The sequence below is a fragment of the Hyperoodon ampullatus genome (assembly GCF_949752795.1).
Source record: "Hyperoodon ampullatus genome assembly, chromosome: 4".
Classification (NCBI taxonomy): domain Eukaryota; kingdom Metazoa; phylum Chordata; class Mammalia; order Artiodactyla; family Ziphiidae; genus Hyperoodon; species Hyperoodon ampullatus.
The window spans coordinates 38099289-38119032 of NC_136917.1; the positions used below are offsets into that span (position 1 = coordinate 38099289).

The following is a 19744-nucleotide window of genomic DNA, read 5'->3' on the forward strand; positions in this document are numbered from 1 at the left end:
TCCTCTGTAAATGTAAAATTATTTCCAAATAGCGGTTTACTAAAAAAAAAATTCTCATTCTTACCTCTCTGGGGAAGGGCTTGTTGGGGGATAAACACAGTGACATGGAGACAAGTGAGGGCCTGGGGCACTTGTTCAGGTGGAGATGGGGATGACCTAGGACAAGATAGGGACAGTAGCAATGGGAAAGAAAAGGTTGGTTCAAGATGTTTTAGAGGCAGAGCCAAGAGGACTTTCTGATTATGGAGGGAAAAAGGATGTGGAAGTAGAGGAAACAGGCATGACTCCTGGTTATGCAGAAGGTGACCCCACTACTAAGAATGGGGGGACTTCCCTGGTGGTGCAGTGGTTAAGAATCCGCCTGCCAATGCAGGGGACACAGGTTCAATCCCTGGTCCTGGAAGATCCCACATGCCACGGAGCAACAAAGCCTGTGTGCCACAACTACTGAGCCTGCACCCTAGAGCCCGCAAGCCACAACTACTGAGCCCATGAGCCACAACTACTGAAGCCCGTGTGCCTAGAACCCATGCTGTGCAAGAAGAGAAGCCACCACAATGAGAAGCCCGCGCACTGCAACGAAGAGTAGCCCTTTCTCACCGCAACAAGAGAAAACCCCGCATGCAGCAACGAAGACCCAGTGCAGCCAAAAAGGTAAATAAATAATAAATTAAAATTTAAAAATTAAAAAAAAAGGAATGGGGAATCCTCTGTTGGAGCAGGTTGGGGGGCAAGAGACTTTGCTAGACACAGTCATGAGGTACCACCATGTTTGCGACACCTGCCCCCTCTTAGCCCCTGGCAACCACTAATCTACTTTTTGTGGATTTGACAATTCTGGACATTTCACATAAGTGAGATCATATGTCATACCATCTGTGCTCAACACTGACAACCCCCTGCCTGGAGGCATGCCTCAACCTCGTCTGTCTAGGCTTCAATAGCAGGATTCTACAATAGGACGAAGGAGACTCCAAAGGGACGTAAGAGCAGGTGAAGATCTGTGAACAATCCTGGACCGGTGCCATTTTCTTGTCCTCCCTAAACCTGCTCAGGTCAATATTAGGACCTATACCTCTTTGCACCTCCTCATCCAAGTTCGCAGCTGAGTCTCCAAACTCAGCTGGAGGGAGGCAGAGCAGAAAGCCTTCCTCCATTTGTCAGATGGGGAAACTGAGGTTTGTGTATTCATGTCCCTGAATGGCCAGGGGAAGAGGAATTCAATTCCATCCCTGCTCTTGAAGATTTTGTGTCTCATCAAGTCTAGAGCTATGATGTCCAATGTAGTAGTCACCAGCCACACATGAGCATTTAAAGTTAAAAATTAATAGAATTTAAAATCCAGTTTCTGGATTGCATAAGCTGCCTTTCAAGTGGTCAACTGCCACTGCAGCTTGTCGTTACCACATTGGACAATGAGATACAGAGCATTGCCCTCATCACCAACATTCTATTGGACGGTGCTGGAAAGACTGGGGAATGTGCCCACAGACAGCTGAACCACTAGGTTAAGAGCACTTCTCCATCCCCAAAGACATCCCTTTGACAGTGTGGACCCAAGACCTCATCTGCCCCCCACATGGGACCTGCCTTGCCTGCACTGCAGACCAAACTCTGTGTGTGAGGTCACACAGCCCTGTGTTTGATCCTGGCTGAGGGATCTTGGCCAGTGATGTCCCTTTGCAAGCATGATCTTGTTATTCCTTCCAGCAGCCATACAGAACAGACACTCTCCCAGCTACCCCTCTGTACAGAGGGGGCTCAGAAAGGCCACAATGCATGCCTAACACAGCATTTCTCAGCCTCTCACTGTTGACACTAAGGGTTGGATCATTCTTTGTTGTGGGGTTGTCCTGTACTTTGTAAGATGTTTAGCAGCATCCCTGGCCTCCACCCACTGGGTGTCACCAGCAAGATAGATAGATAGATAGATGAGAGATAGATAGACAGACAGATAGATGATAGCTTATAGTTAGGTGTACATAGATGCATGTATGGATGGACAGACGAATATGATAGATTATAGATAGATAGATATGATAGATTATAGATAGATGAGGTAGATAAATAGATGAATGGATGGATAGATAGGTATTATGGTAGCTGGATAGAGAGATAGCCAGACAGTATCTTTCATGCTAAGCCAGGGTTTCGCACCCTCAGCACTACTGACAATTGGGGCACCATGATCCTATGGTGGGGGGAGGGTCCTGTGAACTATAGGGTGTTGAGCAGCATCCCAGGTTTCCATCCACTAGATCCCAGTAGCACCCCATCCCCGAGTCATGACAACCAAAATGTCTCCATTGTTAAGTGTCCACCTTGGGGGGCACAGAATCTCCCTAGGTAAGAACAACTGGCCCAGAAGTACTCAGATCTGCTCTGAGAGCCGGCTCTCAACCATCACTCTAGGTCAACTCTGTGTGTAAACATAACATATTTTCATGCAACAGGACATACCAAAATCAACTCCCCTAGAGTCACCCTCCATAGACCACCTCCCTTACCAGGCACTGAAGGAGGGTGGTCCTCCACCCCAGGAGGCCCCCAGCTTTACTAACTGGACCAGACATGGGGCCAAGAATGACAGTTGATGTCTATCTCCCCAGATTTTGCAGCCAGGACTCAAGAAAGAGCCAGTATGATGGCACCAGTTCTCCAAAATGGGAGCCCATGATGCCAACAGAAGCTGTAGCAGGCAAGCTACACTTACAGAGGAGAAAGGAAGAGTCTAGAACAGAAGCCAATGTGCAGAGAGGACCCAGAGGGAGAGGTGATGAGAAACTTCCCTGATTCTGTGGCTTTCTGGTTCCCATGACAACCCCACCTTCCATGTAGACTTCATCAGGTTGGCCTGATGGCCCACCCTTTTATTCTGGAACATTCCCTGGTCTGTCTCTGTGCTCTTGAAGAGTCCAGGCCAGGCCTCCATGCTGTGGGCATCAATCACAAAATCTGGGGTACAACATGAAATCTGGGCTACCCCTCCCTGGAGTTGGCTATGGGGTAGCCCTGCATCCCTTGAGTTTCTCCCATGGCCATGGCATAAAGCCCTTATTTCTAATGTGATAGTGTGAGTGGATTTCTGTTCCTGGCAAATAAGCAAACAAATAAAAAGCCCACTTACTTGGCTGGTCGCTGCCACCTTGATTTGTGGCAAAAGACAAAGGTCCAAAAGAGAAAACTACCCCTCAAGCTGAGAAGAGGAAAGGTGCATTATCCAGCATTTCTAATGATGGGCATGAGTGTCTCCCGATGGCTGTTTGCATTAAGATAAAGCTTTGTTGCTCCGTATGCCTGCTAATTGGCCTCCGTCCCACCCTCCCATGGGATGCTGGGTGCCTGTGATGAACACACTCCTCTCTCCTGCTCATTATTTCTGACTCACCATCCACACCTGGCATCTCTGATCATCATGACCCTGGTTTATCGGAATTTGTTCAGCAACTGCATTTAAACCTTCGTTCCTTAAACCCTATAAACACACTGGAATTGGGTTTTCCTATTGCTTTTTGCTGATTCCCATGCTACAAAGCCTGGAATTAACTGTAGACCCATGCTTGTGGTCAATTCTTCAGAGAAGTTTGCTTTAAAAAGATTTTTCTGAGATATCCGCACACATTGCTTATTAATTACGAAGGGGTATGTTGCAAATCGGCGGTAGGAAAAAATGCACAAGAAGGATCGAAATCATCCAAGTTTAACCTGAATGTCATCATGAGGAGACATCAGATCAACCCAGATGACAGTGTACCGACTCCCCTCCACCCCCAGGTGTGTTCCCTGGACCAATAGCATCAACGTCGCCAGGGAGCCTGGGAGAAACACAAGATCCCAGGCCCCACTCCCAGACCTGCTGAATCAGAGTCTTTATTCAAAAACAAGACCTGAGATACATATACTCATTGAGGGTTAAGGAGCGCTGAGCTACAGAAGAGCTGGTCTGTACTCTTCAATAGGACAAAGACAGAGAATGGAACATTCCAGATTAAAGGAGGCCAAAGAAACTTGACAGCTAAATGCAACATGCTATCCTGGATTGGATCCTGGGATGGAGGCAAGGGGAGGGGACAGCTATAAAGGACATTTTTGAGACAATTGGTAAATTTTGACTACAAACTGTGTATTAAATAATATTATTGCATTTATGATAAATTTTCTGAGTTTTAAAATTGTCTTGTGGTGATGTGGGGTTCTGATTGCCCTTGTTCTTAGGATATATGTGATATATTTAAGGGTGAAGGGGAATGATGCCTGTAATGAATTCTCAAATGGTCCAGGGAAAAATTTTGTTTGTGGGTGTGTGTGTGGATAGACAGAGACAGATAGATGAATGGATAGATAGATGATAGATAGATACAGATAGATAGATAGATAGATGATAGATAGATAGAAAAATGGAAAGAAATAAAGAGAGAGAGAGAGGGAGGGGAGAGAGAGTTGGAGGGAAGGATGTAGGAAGGAAGGAAAGGAGAGATAGGAAAGGGAGAGAGGGAAAAAGGAAAAGGGAGAGAGAGAAAGCTAATATGGAAAATTGGTGATTGTGGGGGGAAGAAGTATGGCAGTATTTCTCAACGAGAACCTATCCTGCCTTCAAGGGACACTTGGCAATGTCGTGAGACATTTTTGGTTGTCCCAGCTGGGGGATACTACCAGCATCTAGTGGGTAGAGGCCAGGGATACTGTTCAACATCCTGCAGTGCACAGGATGGCCCTACACACTGCAAAGGATGATCTAGCCCCAAATGTCAATAGCACCAAGGCTGAAAAATTCTGCGTTATGGGAGTTCTTGGCACTACTTTTGCACTATGGGAGTTCTTCCTCTAGTCTATAATTTGAAAGTATTTCTAAGTAAAACGTTTTCTGAAGAAATACTCTAGACAAATGCATAGAGACAGATTAGTGGTTGCCAGGGGCTGGGGGTCGGGGAAGGGGAGTTACTGCTGACGGGGATGGGGTCTCCTTGTGGGGTGAGGAATTGTTCTGGAGGTGGATAGTGGTTGCATAACACTGTGAATGTACTAAATGCTGCTGAACTACGCACTTTAAATGAGTGAAAATTATGATACGAATTGGACTGGGTTGAATAGTGTTCCCCAAAATTCGTACCCATGGGGAACTTGTGAATGTGACCTTGTTTGAAACCAGTCTTTGGGGAAGTAGTCAAGTTAAGATGAGTTCATACAGAGACAGGCTGGGACCTGGGACCTGGGACCCTTTGCTGCAGTGTTTGCACCTGGCCAAATGTCTCTTCCAGCAACAAAATACAAAGAAACTATAAGGAACTAAAAAGAACTGCGTGCACTCACAGTTGGGAAAATTATGGACAAAAAGATACAAAAAGACCAAAAACCAAGTTGCCACTTCTGAAGAGCTGGGAGCAAAAGCAGGGTACTGAGCATGCCCCCTGCACACAACCCTACCAGAGGGGTGGGCAAACAACCTAAGCCGCCCCTCTGGCTCGACCCCTGGACCTGCCCCTACCCTCACTCCATATGAGGAACAAGCTCACTCCCCCCTCAGGGAGCGAGCAAGCAGGGGAACCTGTTACCTCTTCTCCCTCCCCTCTGCTGCAGCAGGGGCCCCAATAAAGCCTTGCCTGAATTTCTTTTCTGGCCTCTTATCAATTTCTGTTGATTAAGAAGGCCAAGAACCCTGGTCGGTAACAATACTGGATGCAAGTGGGCCCTAATCCAATGAGTGATGTCTTTCCAAGAAGAGGGGAATTCAGACAGAGAGACACACAGGGAGAAGACCACAAGGTGGTCAGAGGTGGAGATTGGAGTGATGCGTCTACAAGCCAAGGAATGTTGAGGGTTGCCAGCAACACCAGAAACTAAGAAAAAGGCCTAGAACGGATTCTCCTTTAGGGGCTCCGGAGGCAGTGTGGTTCAGCTGACACCTTCATTTCAGACTCTGGCCTCCAGAACCACGAGAGAATAGATTTCCATCGTTCTAAGCCACCCAGGTTGTGATTTTGTTATGGCTGCCCTTGGAGAAGAATGCATGTGTTCTATCTCAGTTCAAAAAAGAGTGAAAACAACAGAGACTCACCGGGAAGACACAATGTAGCCCAGCACTCGGGCCACCAGGAGCTGCCCATGTGTCTGCTCCAGGCAGGCACACAGCTGGTGCATCGCTTCCTTAGCTGTGGAGGCCAGAGGGGCCGGCACGGTGAAGGAGTCCCATTTCCGGGCCTCCTCGAATTCCAGCCTCAGCCGCCCCGGGTGCCCACACTCCGGGAGGCTGGCCAGAGCAGGTCCCTCTGCATCAGGCTCAGCGTCCTCCTCGAGGCGCCCAGCAGGAGCTGAACCATCTCTTGCCCTTGGTTTCCAGAGAGGGGTTTCACCTCCCAGTAAGCACCTGGGTCCGTGAGCACCTGCCACATAGTGTCTAAAACCCCCCGCTGTCCTGAGCAGACCGAGAGGATGAGGTGGACCCTTGGGGGGCACTTGGGAGGCAGCCAGGGGACCCTCCGAGCACGGTGGACAGAGGCAACCTCATCCACCGAATCCAGCAGGATCACAAGGGACTCAAAGTTTTGGCAGGAGATGGTGTGGAGGAGGGTGTGGAAAAACTGGACCACCCTGGTATGGGCCTCCAAGACCTGGGCAGGGGGCAGGGGTAGCCCGTAGGCCAGGCACACCTGGAAGAAGATGCTCTGGAGCAGGCCTCGGGCACCGGAGCTCATCTGTGACGTCCCCAGAAACCGCAGAATGGTCACTGTCTTGTGGCCAAGCAGCCCTGGCATTTGCTCAGCCAGCTTGCACATCAGAGCAGTCTTTCCGATGCCCGGGGGTCCAAAAAGCACCAGGGGTGGGTGGGGGTGGCCATCGCTCTGCTGGAGCTGCTGCCCCAGCTGGGTTAGGAGCTCCTGGTGCCCACAAAAGGTCCGGGGGGCCTCGGCACTGAGCCCCAGGTGGTGGCGGATCTCCTGATAGAGCCATGCCAACTCCCGCCTGCCTGCCTCCTGTTTCTGGAGGCACTTGAGGACCTGATGCTTAGCCCTGGCAACAAACTGCTCCCCTAGCTCCTTTGGGTACTGTCCATGAGCCTTGTTTGGGGGGTCCACCAGGTCTCGGCTCCATGCCAGGTAGTGGGCCTTGAGAACTCCGGGCTGCATGTCAGCGATGTGCTCCTTGAGGCTGCTGAGAAGGTTCTGGGCGTCTGTGTCCAGGCAAACGGCTGCAAGCTGGTCCACCATCTTGAGGGCGCAGACCTCCAGGATGTGTTTGTTGAGGTCTTGGATATCTCTCAGGAAGACGGTCGCCCCCTGGTCCCAGTCTGCTGAGCTCAGCAGGCCCCATTCTATTTCCCCCTCGATGATTGCAAAAGTGGAGGAGATGGGAAGTGAGTGTGGTCAGCATTATGTCATCAGTTGGCTCGAATGGGAGCACTTAGTAGACACATTCCGGGGATGGAAATATTGGTTCTCAAGCTTAGTGTGTTCCAGAGTCACCTGGCATAACCACAGACAACATGTAAACGAATACACTCCAGTGTGTTGCAATAAAACTTTATTTACAAGAACAAGCAGTGTGCCAGGTTTTGTCACTGGGCCATGGTTTGCTGACCCCTGTCCCAGAGCATGGAGCAGCTGCCCTGAGGACCTGTATTTTCCAGAGCCAAGAGCTCACACTGACTTCTCCCTGGAGGCCATTGTTTTGAAATAGCAGTCAGACTTGAGGAGTTATTTTTGAAGCCTCCCTGGGCTCAACAGAGGATCCCAGCTCTCTAGCTGAGCGAGTCAGGCCCTTGCAGACAGGACTCAGTCTCAGAGCCCAAGACAAGAACCACTCAAAAGTCCTCCTTGGACTGACCTCACATGCCCCTCAGCCCCATGAGTGAAGGTCAGAGATGAAGGCAGCTAACAGTCCCCAGACAGGATCCTTCTTGGACACATTTTGGCATTAACCAATCCAAGACCATCTGTTCTGCCACCAGCAGGCTGTGTGACCTTAGGCAAATCACTGCACCTCTCTGAGTCTCTGTTTCCTCCCTTGTAACATGGGTGTACTAGTCCAACATTGAAGGGGCTGTTGTGAGGATTTTCTATGAAATAATGCTTGTGAAAAGCTGAGCACCTTATGCTGAAGGAACAAAACTAAACTCAAAAGTTTACAGTCTGTGATCTTATCTTCTATGATATGGTTGAAATAACAAAATAAATGAGATGGATATGGGTTAGTGGTTACCAGTGCTGGGGTTTGTGGGAAGCGGTGAATGCTGCTCTAAAGGGACAGTGGGGGGGATCCTTACGGTGAGGGAACAGTCTTGTGTATTGACCACGGTGGTTACTCGAAGCTACACAGGTGAGAAAATTGCAGAGAAGGAAATGGGCGAGACAAACATACACACACACACACTCACACACACAAATGGTGTCTGTACAAGTGTGCTCTCTCTGGATTGTAACAATATCCACTTCCTGGTTGTATAATAATATTGCACTCTAGTTTTGCAAGATGTTACCTTTGGGGGAAAATGGGTAAAGGATACCTCTTCCTCCTTTTTTTTTTTTTTCTTTTGGCAATTTCCTATGAATCTCTATTTCAAGATAAAAATTTTAAAAAAAAAGTTGAGCAAGGTGCCTGGAAAATAATATGCTCTGAAGATGCCGTCCATGACGTGCCCCTGAACTCCACAACTGTTTGTGCTTTCTGCTGATGTCAAGGAGTTTCTATTTGTTCTTTCAAGTGGGACTTCTTAATGGGCGAAGTTTGACATGATTGCTTAGAGATCTCATTGTTGAAGGAGATCAAGGCCGGGACAAGACCCTTTAGGTCCCTATAATGACTCTATTAGGTACTACCTCTGACTAGTTCCATTTTACAGATGAGGAAAAGGAGAGTCCAAGCTGCCAAAAGTCAATATGGCTGGAAAGGCTGAGATGTAAATCCCAGCCCACCCCATACTTGAGCCCAGACGCTGATTACAGTCCCGATGTCAGACATCTCTATGAGAGCAATTAGCTCACTTGGCTTTGTGTCATAGAGCAAGCAATAGCAACATGGTAAGTGCACAAGAAACAGTAGCCTTAACATTATTATCCATATAAAAGTGTATTCAAAATTGATATGTCAGGACTTCCCCAGTGGTATAGTGGTTAAGACTCTGTGCTTCCAATGCAGGGGGCATGGGTTCGATCCCTGGTTGGGGAAGTTCCGCATGTCGCACAGTGGGGACAAAAAAAAAAAATTGGTATGTCATTACTAGCCTTAACCAAAGGGTCCAGGTTAGGATCACCTGTGATGTCAAGTAGGCCTCAGGTACCCCTGATGCAATGGGATGGGGAGGGAACTTTACTTCTGCAGTCTTCCTCTCCAAAACCTACAATCCCAATTTAATCATGAGAAAATACCAGCCAAGCCCAGATTGAGGGACATTCTACAAAAGACCTGGCCAGTGCTCCTCAAATCGGTCAAGGTCATGAAAAACAAGATCATGAAAACTGTTACAGATCAGAGTAGCCTAAGGAGACAAAGGACTAAATACAATGTGGGATCCTGGGACAGAAAGACATTGATGGGAGAACTGAGGAAATCCAAATAAAGTCTGGAGTCTAGTTACTAGTCATGCACCAATATTAAATACCGATGTTCATTTCTGAGTTCTGGCAAGTGTACCTCGGTCACGTAAGATGTTAGCATTGCGGGAAGCTGGGTGAAGAACATTCAGGAACTCTACACTATCTTTGTAGCTTTATAATGTTATAACTTTTTTGTTCATCTAAAATTATCCTGAAATAAAAATTTTAAAAATTGGTATGTCTTTACTAGAATGTATATATATAATAGATAATAATCCTATATTTTAATAAAATTAAAATACTATTAATAAATATCACTACATTCAATATCTTTAACTAAATCAATATATTAAATATGTTGATAAAATGAATTCATATATTTTATAATGTGGGTAATATAAATTCATATATTTAATATTTTTGATAATATAAATTAATATATTTGATAGTGTGGATAATAGAAATTCATATATTTAATAGTGTAGGTAATATAAATACATATAGTTCATAGTGTGGGTAATATAAATTCATATATTTAATACTGTGGGTAATATAAATTCATATACTTAATAGTGTGGGTGATATAAATTCATACACTTAATAGTGTGGGTGATATAAATTCATACATTCAGTAGTGTGGGCGATATAAATTCATATATTTAATACTGTGGGTGATATAAATTCATACACTTAATAGTGTGGGTGGTATAAATTCATATATTTAATAGTTTGGGTGATGTAAATTGACATACTAATAATCCATAAGCTGACATTACTAACTCATAAATAATAATAAGAACCTATCTCTTGCTGACACCCTGCAGTGGGGCAATGGCTTGATCACACTGCATTTTTAGAAAAATCTTTCTGGTAGCCCGTGTAGAGGATGGAAAGGGCAGAAGACAAGGACAGGGGTGAAAGGTAAGGGACCAGCTGGGAGTTGGGTGGTGGACTCAGGCAGTCACAGGGGGGAATCCCTATTCTCCCACTTGGGCAAAAGAGACTCCTTCTTCCTCTGCCTCAGTTTTCACCTCAGAGGCAGGTACATTGATGAAGGACGACTCCTTAGCAGGGGACGGCTCTCGACTAACACAGGGCGACCCACTCTTCCAGTTTTCCTGGAACTGTCCTGGGTTTGGCCCTAAAAGTCCAGCATCATGAGAGTGGCTCAGTCCCAGGCAAACAGGGATGGGGTCATCGTAGTACACGTCCCCCAAAGCCAGGAGCCTGCTTGGGAAAAGGAAAGGAGCCAGGGAAGGAGAGAAGAATCCTAAGAGACTGAAATTCACCAGGACTTGACTTAACTCTGTTGGATCAGATAAATAATCTTTCTCACAACTAGGGCTCCGGGAGCTAGGTTGGTTTGGCATTTATAGAAATGCAGACTGTGGCGTTTGGACAAAACGTGATGTGTATTTTAAACGGGTGGATGTTTCCTGGGGACCCGCAAAGGGAGTCCCGGCAGCCTCACCTGACCGGTGGTGGCGGTGCCACTTCTCCTGGGTGATGAGGCCCAGCCTGCGGGCCTCCTGGGCTCCAGAACACAGTGCAGAGGTCAGGGTGGCCTCCTCGGGCCCACGGGCCTCCCCACTGTCCAGGGTCTGCAGCAGGTAGGTGGGGGGCACGGCGTTCTCGTCTGTCTGGAAGCATCATGCCACCAGCTCCAGGTCATGTGGCCTGGTGCTCAGCTGAGCTTTCAGCGCCTCCCACTCCTTTTCCTCGATCAGCGAGGGGATGGGATGGGGGCCGTACTGGTCACCTACGAGGGCCTGGAGGAGAGAGGGGTGTGGGGAGTATAGGTTCAGATCTTGGCTTGGGCACTTAGATCTGTGACCCTGGGTGAGGCATGCCGAGCCCTTAAAGTGGTCCTGGTGGTTGTACCATGGAGATAATTATATTAAAGTAAGCAGATAGGTTAGTGGGTCTCCAGAAAAAGAGCACCCGCAATGGCTTTCTTGACATAAGAGAAATCATTTTGGCCTAAGCCATTTTATGATCATTTTGTGTTCAAGGACAAGCCTGGCTGCAATGCTTGTCCTTGAACACATCTCAGTAATCAGTGATCTTACGGGAAGTGAGGGAATGCAGGAATAATGGAAAAGCAGTCAAGAAACAATAGTCCAGTGATAAAAAAGAGTCCCATCTCCTCCTCGAGGGATATACATATAATATATCTTTGAGTTCTGCAGGAACTAAGACCCCTACCCAAGTGGAGGGTAGGATGATGATGTGGACCCTCCTGACTTCAGTCAACTGAAACTTGGACTCTGTGAACCTTTGCCCCAATTCTATGCTGAAGTCTCCTCTGCTCAAGCCCCTTCATGAATATACATGTACCCTGAGCTTAAAACTTCCCCAGTTTTGCTGTTCAGGGAGAAACTGCTTTGGGAAAGGTCCCTGGTGTTCCCCTTACTTGCTGCAAGTCATAATAAATCCTTCTCCTGATCTTCCACTCGTGAGTGAAACAATATTGCCTGCCATGCCAGTAAACAAAGGATGTTGCAGCCATCGAACCATCACATTACAGCCTCCCCGATGGTGAGCCCTGAGGAAACTCAGGAGGGAAACAGGATGCCTGCCATCAAGGAGTCCGCCACTGCACCCACCCCCAAAGATGCACCCTGAGGAGACTCAGGATGAGAAAGCACAGGATACTGGCCCCAGATAGCTGAGGTACATATCAAAGGAATAATTTCAGTGAGCCCAAACTCTTGCATCTTCGCATACATAGGAAAGCAATAAATTACTTAAGATATCTGGTTTTCTTTAACAGTAATCTTTTGATTTTCTTACTACATGGTCTTTGTTGCAAAAACTCCTATCTATATATCCTGGCTTCCCCCTTTCCTCTTTGGAGCAGTCTCTCTCTGTTATTTGAGATGCTGTCTCCCAGGCTTGTAGTCCTAAGAATGTCCACCAAAGAAAACATAACTCTCAACTTTCAGGTTGTGCATTTTTTTTTCAGTCGACATGATTTATCTAAGGATCTTAAACTGGAAGACTATCCTGGATTATCAAAGTGGGCCTGAAATGTAATCCCAAGAGTCCTTATCAAGAGACAGGCAGAGGAAGATTTGACACAAATAGAAAAGGAGAAGAAGATGCTATGACAACAGAGGCAGAGACTGGGGGAGTGCAGCCACAAGCCAAGGAATACCTGGAGACCCCAGAAGCTGGAGAAGACAAGAAGATTCACCCTGAGAAAGCTAGGAAGGAGTGCGACCCTGCTGATACCTTGATTTCAGACTTCTGGCCTCCAGATTGTGAGAGAATAAATTTCTGTCATTTTAAGCTCCCTGCCCCCCACATTTGTGGTCATTTGTTATGACAGCCACAGGAAACACCTTGTTTACCTATTACTAGGTGCTGGCTTGTCCCAGCAATAGAGCTGTGACAAGAATGAAGGCCTCCCTTGGCTCTGCCCAAATCTCATGCTCTGATGTGGCCCTGGGGGCAGGACTGTCCCCAGTAGCAGCCAGGGAGCAGGGCCAGATTGGGGGGAGGTGAACATAGGTCTCCAAAGTGCAGGGTGGATTCTGTCTTTAGAATTTGATATTTTGTTCCTTATGGATTTGGGGGGTCAATTTTGATATTAAAAAATAACATTGCATTAAAATATTAATTATCTTGATAACTAAGATTTTGGAAGGATTTTCAAGGTCCCTGGGCCGTTTGGGCCTGGGGGAAGCTCAGAGATCATCCTCCCTCCTGTCCCCCATCCCCCATGCCACCTGGAAGCTGCACTGTGCTTTTTTTTTTTTTTTGAAAAACCAGAAATTGTATTTTATCATCACTCCTCTGCTTACAAAAACAAACAGTAAAACCTCTATGAAGGCTTTCCATGACACTTAACATAACCCTTAGCTTTGGCCCATAAGGTCCATGTGAATTGATTCCCCCTCCCTGTCTCTCCAAGTTTATCCTGTACCACTAATCCCCTTTTCCATCTTGCTTCTGTCATATTGACCTTTCTGTTTCTATAATAAATGTGCTCATTCTCACCTTGAGCTTTCGCAGTTGCTGATACCTCTGCATTGTGCTTTTTTTTTTTAATTTGTGGTACACGGGCCTCTCACTGCTGTGGCCTCTCCCGCTGTGGAGCACAGGCTCCGGACACGCAGGCTCAGCGGCCATGGCTCACGGGCCCAGCCGCTCCGCGGCATGTGGGATCTTCCCAGACCAGGGCACGAACCCGTGTCCTCTGCATCAGCAGGCAGACTCTCAACCACTGCGCCACCAGGGAAGCCCTGCATTGTGCTTTTGATTGCCTGCAGTTTGGGTTGCAAAATCGAATTCTTCCTGGAGTTCATTTTCTCCCCATCTCCCTTTTTTCTTTACAAAATTTTTTTCTTTTCTTTTTTCTTTGAAACACAACAAAATGATCAATCATCAGGCTCAATCATCAGCAAAATTAGAAGACTGGAAAAAAAATGTGTGAAGGAGATACGTAAGCCAGATGGTACAGGCTTTCAAACATTAGGATGTATTTTTTTTTTTTTTTTAATTTTTAAAGATTTATTTATTTATTTTTGCTGTGTTGGGTCTTCGTTTCTGTGCGAGGGCTTTCTCTACTTGTGGCAAGCAGGGGCCACTCTTCATCGCGGTGCACGGGCCTCTCACTATCGCGGCCTCTCTTGTTGCAGAACACAGGCTCCAGATGCGCAGGCTCAGTAGTTGTGGCTTACGGGCCCACTCGCTCTGCGGCATGTGGGATCTTCCCAGACCAGGGCTCGAACCCGTGTCCCCTGCATTGGCAGGCAGATTCTCAACCACTGCGCCACCAGGAAAGCCCCCTAGGATGTATTTTAAAGCAATAATTAAAATTGGAAACTATACTCAACACTTTTTAATAACCTATACGGGAAAATAATCTGAAAAAGCATATATATGTATAACTGAATCACTTTGCTGTACACCTGAAACTAACACAACATTGCAACATTGTTCTGGTGTCAGAGGGAGTGTAGTTGGGGACGGGAGAAGACCCTGATTGGTCTCACCTAGGGAGGAAGTTTGCCCCTGAGGCAGGCTCCAGATAGGGCCACAGAGTCTGCTCCCAACACCATGGGGCACATTGGAGAAAAAATTTTTCGATACCCTGTAGATTTCCACTTTCTCTGTGGTTTTCTAGGACCTCAACGTTCCCCAGACAAAGTGAATGAGGTGAAAAACCCAGGGGAAGTTTCGGAGCAAATTCTAAGATCCCTTTGGGCTTCAACACTCTGCTCTCCAACTCACCTGCTGCTTCTACTTGACTGCTAATGTCTGGATCCCAGCTAGCTCTGCAGAAAAATGAGTGCTGTGATCGATTAGCAATGTCTGCCATAGGCAGGCTACGAAGATTGGATATGATAGCAGAAATGCCACCCACTTCCCTCCACTGATGGGTTTGGCTAAGAAGTAGGGGCCATATCCTGGTGGTGGAATGAGAAGTAAGAGCTAATCCATCCCTCCCAAGAGACTCACAACAAAAGCTGGCCCTATGGATGTTTTCTGACACCAGCCAAGCTCCTCCAAGCAGAGTTCCGTGGTCATGTGGTTGGTGGCCTCGGTGTCGGTGTTTCGAATACCCCACCTCAGATCAACCACCTGGAAATAACAAGCGTGGGTTTGTCAGGAAGGTGGTAGGATGGGTGATTTTTTTTTAATTCCCTTTGATAAAGGTGTAAAATTTCTTCAGTAATTAAAAATTTTTTTAAATTAATTAATTAATTAATTAATTTGTTGGTTGGTTGTGTTGGGTCTTTGTTGTTTCTCTAGTTGCAGAAAGTGGAGTCTACTCTTCATTGTGGTGTGTGGGCTTCTCACTGAGGTAGCTTCTTTTGTTGTGGAGCACGGGCTCTAGGCCTGCAGGCCTCAGTAGTTGCAGCACACGGGCTCAGTAGTTGCAGCACGCGGGTCTAGGGCACGTGGGCTTCAGTAGTTGTGGCGTGCGGGCTCAGTAGTTGTGGTACATGGGCTTAGTTGCTCTGAGGCATGTGGGATCTTCCCGGACCAGGGATCGAACCTGTGTCGCTTGCGTTGGCAGGCAGATTCTTAACCACTGCGCCACTAGGGAAGTCCCTCTTCAGTAATTTTTGATAGCCTCTCCACAAAGAGGGATGTCTGGATCAAAAGAATTTGAATGACACCCATAATCCCAGTGTAATCATGAGAAAAATATCCGACAGACCCAGACTGGAGACATCCTGCAGGACACCTGGGCAGTTATCCCCAAGACTGTGATGGTCATAAGTACAAAGGAGAAGACCAAGGAGCTGTCCCAGCCACAGGAGAGTGGGAAGCTGTGACAACTAAACGCAACAGGATTCCCTGGCCGGGGTCCTCAACCAGAGAGGGGACACGAATAGAAGACTTGGTGACAGTCAAATAATGTCCAGAGGTTGCTTAATGGTAACATCCTGATGTCCATTTCTTAGTTATGACAAATATGCCCTGATAATAGATGTTTACAATATAGGGGAAGAAGTAGGTGTGGGGCATATGGGAACTCTGTACCATAGGCAACCTTCCTGCAAATCTAAATTCTGAACTCAAAAATTTACTTAAAAACATTAAAAAAAATTTTTTAAAGAGCTTGGGCATTTTCAAACTGTTCCTTTTTAAACGAGGACATGTCCACACTTGTTCTCAGAGCTTTCTTTGCAAAGGAGGGTTTTCGTTTGGCCAGAATCAGATGTGGCAAAGTCTCCTTGGCAACCGCACGCTTGTGGTCCATTTTTGCCTGCTAGGCAGAAGCTGGCTAGGCAAAAGGGTTCAATTCAAGTAGTGAAGCTGACGCTGCAGAAAGCTGGGATGAGGAGAGGGGGATGGGACTCAGAATGCTCCCTGCCTCCCTAAATTCCTTTGTCCAGAGGGAAAGACATAAAATTCCTAATAAACTACAGCATGGGGCGAAAGGACTACAGTACTGGATGTGGCTGGAGGAGGAAGGGGAGAAGGAAGAAGTGACAGCCACCAGCTCTGGGCAAGAACCTTCATCTCTCTGGGCCACTGTCTCTCCGACTGCGTCTTGAGGATGTTTACTGTGTTAGCCACACAGCACCTGATGGACATTAAAGGGATGCACACGGGGTGTTTCATCGGTGCTCAGCACCTATGTTTTCCTTTTTAGTGTCTCTGCCATTGAACTATGTCTCATGATCAGTGGCGGGCAGAGTCAAATTCCCATCACAGCACTGCTTGTTTTTTAGTAATATGTAAATGCTGGTGGGGGCTGTTGGTGTGATGGATGACAGTCGTAAATGGCAAGGAGGCAGCGTCACCTGAAGCTGAGACTCCAGACAGTTTGTTGATTTCCGCTTGGAAATGTGCAGGCAGCAACATCCCCGCCCTGGGATCGGTGCAGTCTATTTGGGGCCCGTGGTGACTGCCCAGATGGTACGCCATTAGTGTCCCAGGAAAAAGGCACGTCTCACCTGCCTGCCCACCCCGGATATCCCACGGCCCTCTTAGATGCCCCCGAAGCTGCCCCAGTGCAGGGAGAGCCCGGGAAGGCAGGACAAAACAACAACAAAAGTGCCACGCCCAAGGAGCGGGGTCCCAAGGCAGCCACTCCTAGTACTTTGCCACACCACCTGTGCTGACCGCAGTGCCTGTGGCCACGACCCCTCCACTCTCCTTTTTTTTTTTTTTTTTTTTTTTTTTGTGGTACGCGGGCCTCTCACTGTTGTGGCCTCTCCCGTTGCAGAGCACAGGCTCCAGACGCGCAGGCTCAGCGGCCATGGCTCACAGGCCCAGCCGCTCTGCAGCATGTGGGATCTTCCTGGACCCAGGCACGAACCCGTGTCCCCTGCATCGGCAGGCGGACTCTCAACCACTGCGCCACCAGGGAAGCCCTGCACTCTCCTTTTTTAAGAGGACTTTAAGCCTCCATGGTGTAACACTGGCACAGGGTCCCTCTAAGCAAAGAGCCCGTGTGACTGCCCGGGTGGCACACCCTCATTCCCTGACGCTGAGGCAGTGAGGAACAGTCGGGCAATTACCTCGGACATCAGGCCGTGCTTCTGGCAGAAGGTCTGTACTACGGGGTAGGCGGTGCTCTGTAGGGCTTGCCTCTCTGCATCCGTATCTGCAAGGAGTGGCATGGAGGATATGAAAGGGAAGAACCCAGAACTCTTCCCTGCCCCACGGCTCTGCTTTTAGCCTTATTTGCTCCCACCAAGGCTGGGACCCTTCACAGTGAATCAAAAGATACAAAAAACAGGAGGTAAACCAGAAAGACCAACTACACCCGGGACTTTCCTGTTGTTACTGCTAAAAGTCCCACATCCCAGGAAACCTCTCAGTCCCAGCTAACCAGGATGGTTGGTCACCTTAGGTTAGAATTGCCAGATAAAATACAGGACACCCAGTTGATTTACATTTCAGATAAACAATGAAAAACTTGATAGCATAAGTATAGCCCACTCCATAGGGCCCAGAATTTGCATTTCTGATAAGCCCTGTTCAACCTGCACTTGGGATAAACACCAAATCAGTTATTCGCATAAGTATGCCCCTCTCTGCACACTATTTGGGATATACTTACGCTTAAAAGATTATTGGTTGTTTATCTCAAATAAAAGTTGAACTGGGAGCCCTGGTTTTGTTGCTGGTGGTGGCAGTTTGGTTTTTTATTTTTGTTATAACTCTGGCAGCCCTACCTAGGGTAAACCTGGATTCTGAGACTTTTTCCACCACTTGACTTCACTGTGTGGCCTTGTGCCAAGTGTCAGGCTATCCTCGGTTTCCCCATCTGTAAAATGGGGGTGATGCCTCTACTTTGCAGGGCTGCAAGCTCTCCAAAGTCAAGAACCTCTGCCTGTCTAGGTCACTGATAATTTCTCAGCCCTCAACCCAGGGGCTCAATAAATGTTGTTTTTGGTATAAATCAGGTGTTTTTGGTTTTGTTTTAATATCCGGAGAAGAGGTTATTAAACATTTGCCAACACACACCATGTAGTCTTTGCCTTCATGGAGCTTACAGCCTGGTTAGAGGAGTCAGACATTAAATAAACACATAACTTGAATAACTACAGCTTATGGGGCCTGAGGCTTCATGGGTTCCAGGACCTGCTGGAGCCCAGTATGACTACAACACATGGGTGAAGTGAGAATCAAACCAGATATAGCTGAGGAGGGAACAGGGTCCCCTTCATATGCAGAGCCTTGTAGCTACGGGAAGATTCAGGCACTTTTTAAGCCTAGAGTGTAGAATGTTCATCATTAATATTCGTTGCAATATCATTTGCTACTCAGAGGAACTCTGTCAAATCAGGCTCTGAGCCTGGCTTATGGAGGAGGAAACAGAGGGTCAGGGAGGCTCTCCCTCACCAGTTCCTACGTGGGTCACTGTCCCGGCTGCATTCACATCCAGGTCTCTTAGAGGAACCTGCGAGCCATACCCATTGCCCTGGCATCCCCTGAGCTCCCAGCCCTGCCCAGTCCCTTACCTGAGACCATAGAGTTGATGAAGATGGCCACACTGCTGGATGGAAGTGCCGGGAGGGGGCCTGACTGACCCTGGAGAGGCTGCCGGCGGGTGCCCGGGCTGAGGGGCCTGACGTTCATGCTGCCTGCCCACCTGGACAGTCCTTCCCCAGGAAAGGACCTGGGCCTCAGAGACCTCACGCCAGTGGCCAGATGGCCTTCCTAGGAGGCCAGCCAGGCAGGGCCATCTGGAGCGGGGCTCCCATCTCACTCTCTCAGCTCCCCTCGGCTACCTGCAGGCTCTGTCACCTCCAGCGCCCCCGGGGGGCTGAACCAGTGGCTCTCCACTGCTCTGCTTGGTCTGCGAGCGCTAATGGGGGAATGTTGGGCAGTGGCCTCCCAGCCAAGGCCCCTGGATGTTGACTCCTCCAGGCACCGGAGCCTTTTGCCCCTCAACCAATAGCTCCTCACCCCGGGAGCTCAGCGGTCACCATAGCAACTGTGGTTTCCTGGCGCTTGGTGTTGGGTCCCAGGGACCAGCCAGCCTCCCAAACACCTGGGTCTCTTGGGGCTCCATGAAAGTTGAGCCTGGACCCAGGTGTGCAGATGGAGGCCGTGCGATGCTGGGAGCCATGCCCAGTCCTGGCAGGACAGGCAAGAAGGACAAACTCAGTGGAACCCCCACCCCATCCTGTGCTCACTGATGAAGCACAGGTGCCAGGTGTACTGTTTAAGCCAGCAGTTATCTACTGGGGGCCATTCTGCCCCCTCTAGGGGACACTGCAATGTCTGGAGACAGTTTT

General features: G+C 48.0%; 1 protein-coding gene across 1 annotated transcript in view; it reads right to left on the bottom strand.

Moving 5' to 3' along the window:
* The window catches only part of NWD1 (NACHT and WD repeat domain containing 1), a gene marked incomplete at both ends in the record, with an annotated part of 37182 nt that extends 18100 nt beyond the window's left edge, over positions 1–19082 (bottom strand). Inside the window, 7 exon segments of the mRNA XM_079701520.1 lie at positions 6056–6251; positions 6254–7327; positions 11002–11179; positions 11183–11299; positions 14997–15119; positions 17516–17601; positions 18965–19082. Coding sequence (XP_079557646.1) covers positions 6056–6251; positions 6254–7327; positions 11002–11179; positions 11183–11299; positions 14997–15119; positions 17516–17601; positions 18965–19082 — 1892 coding nt within the window.
* Between the last annotated feature and the right edge of the window lie 662 nt (positions 19083–19744).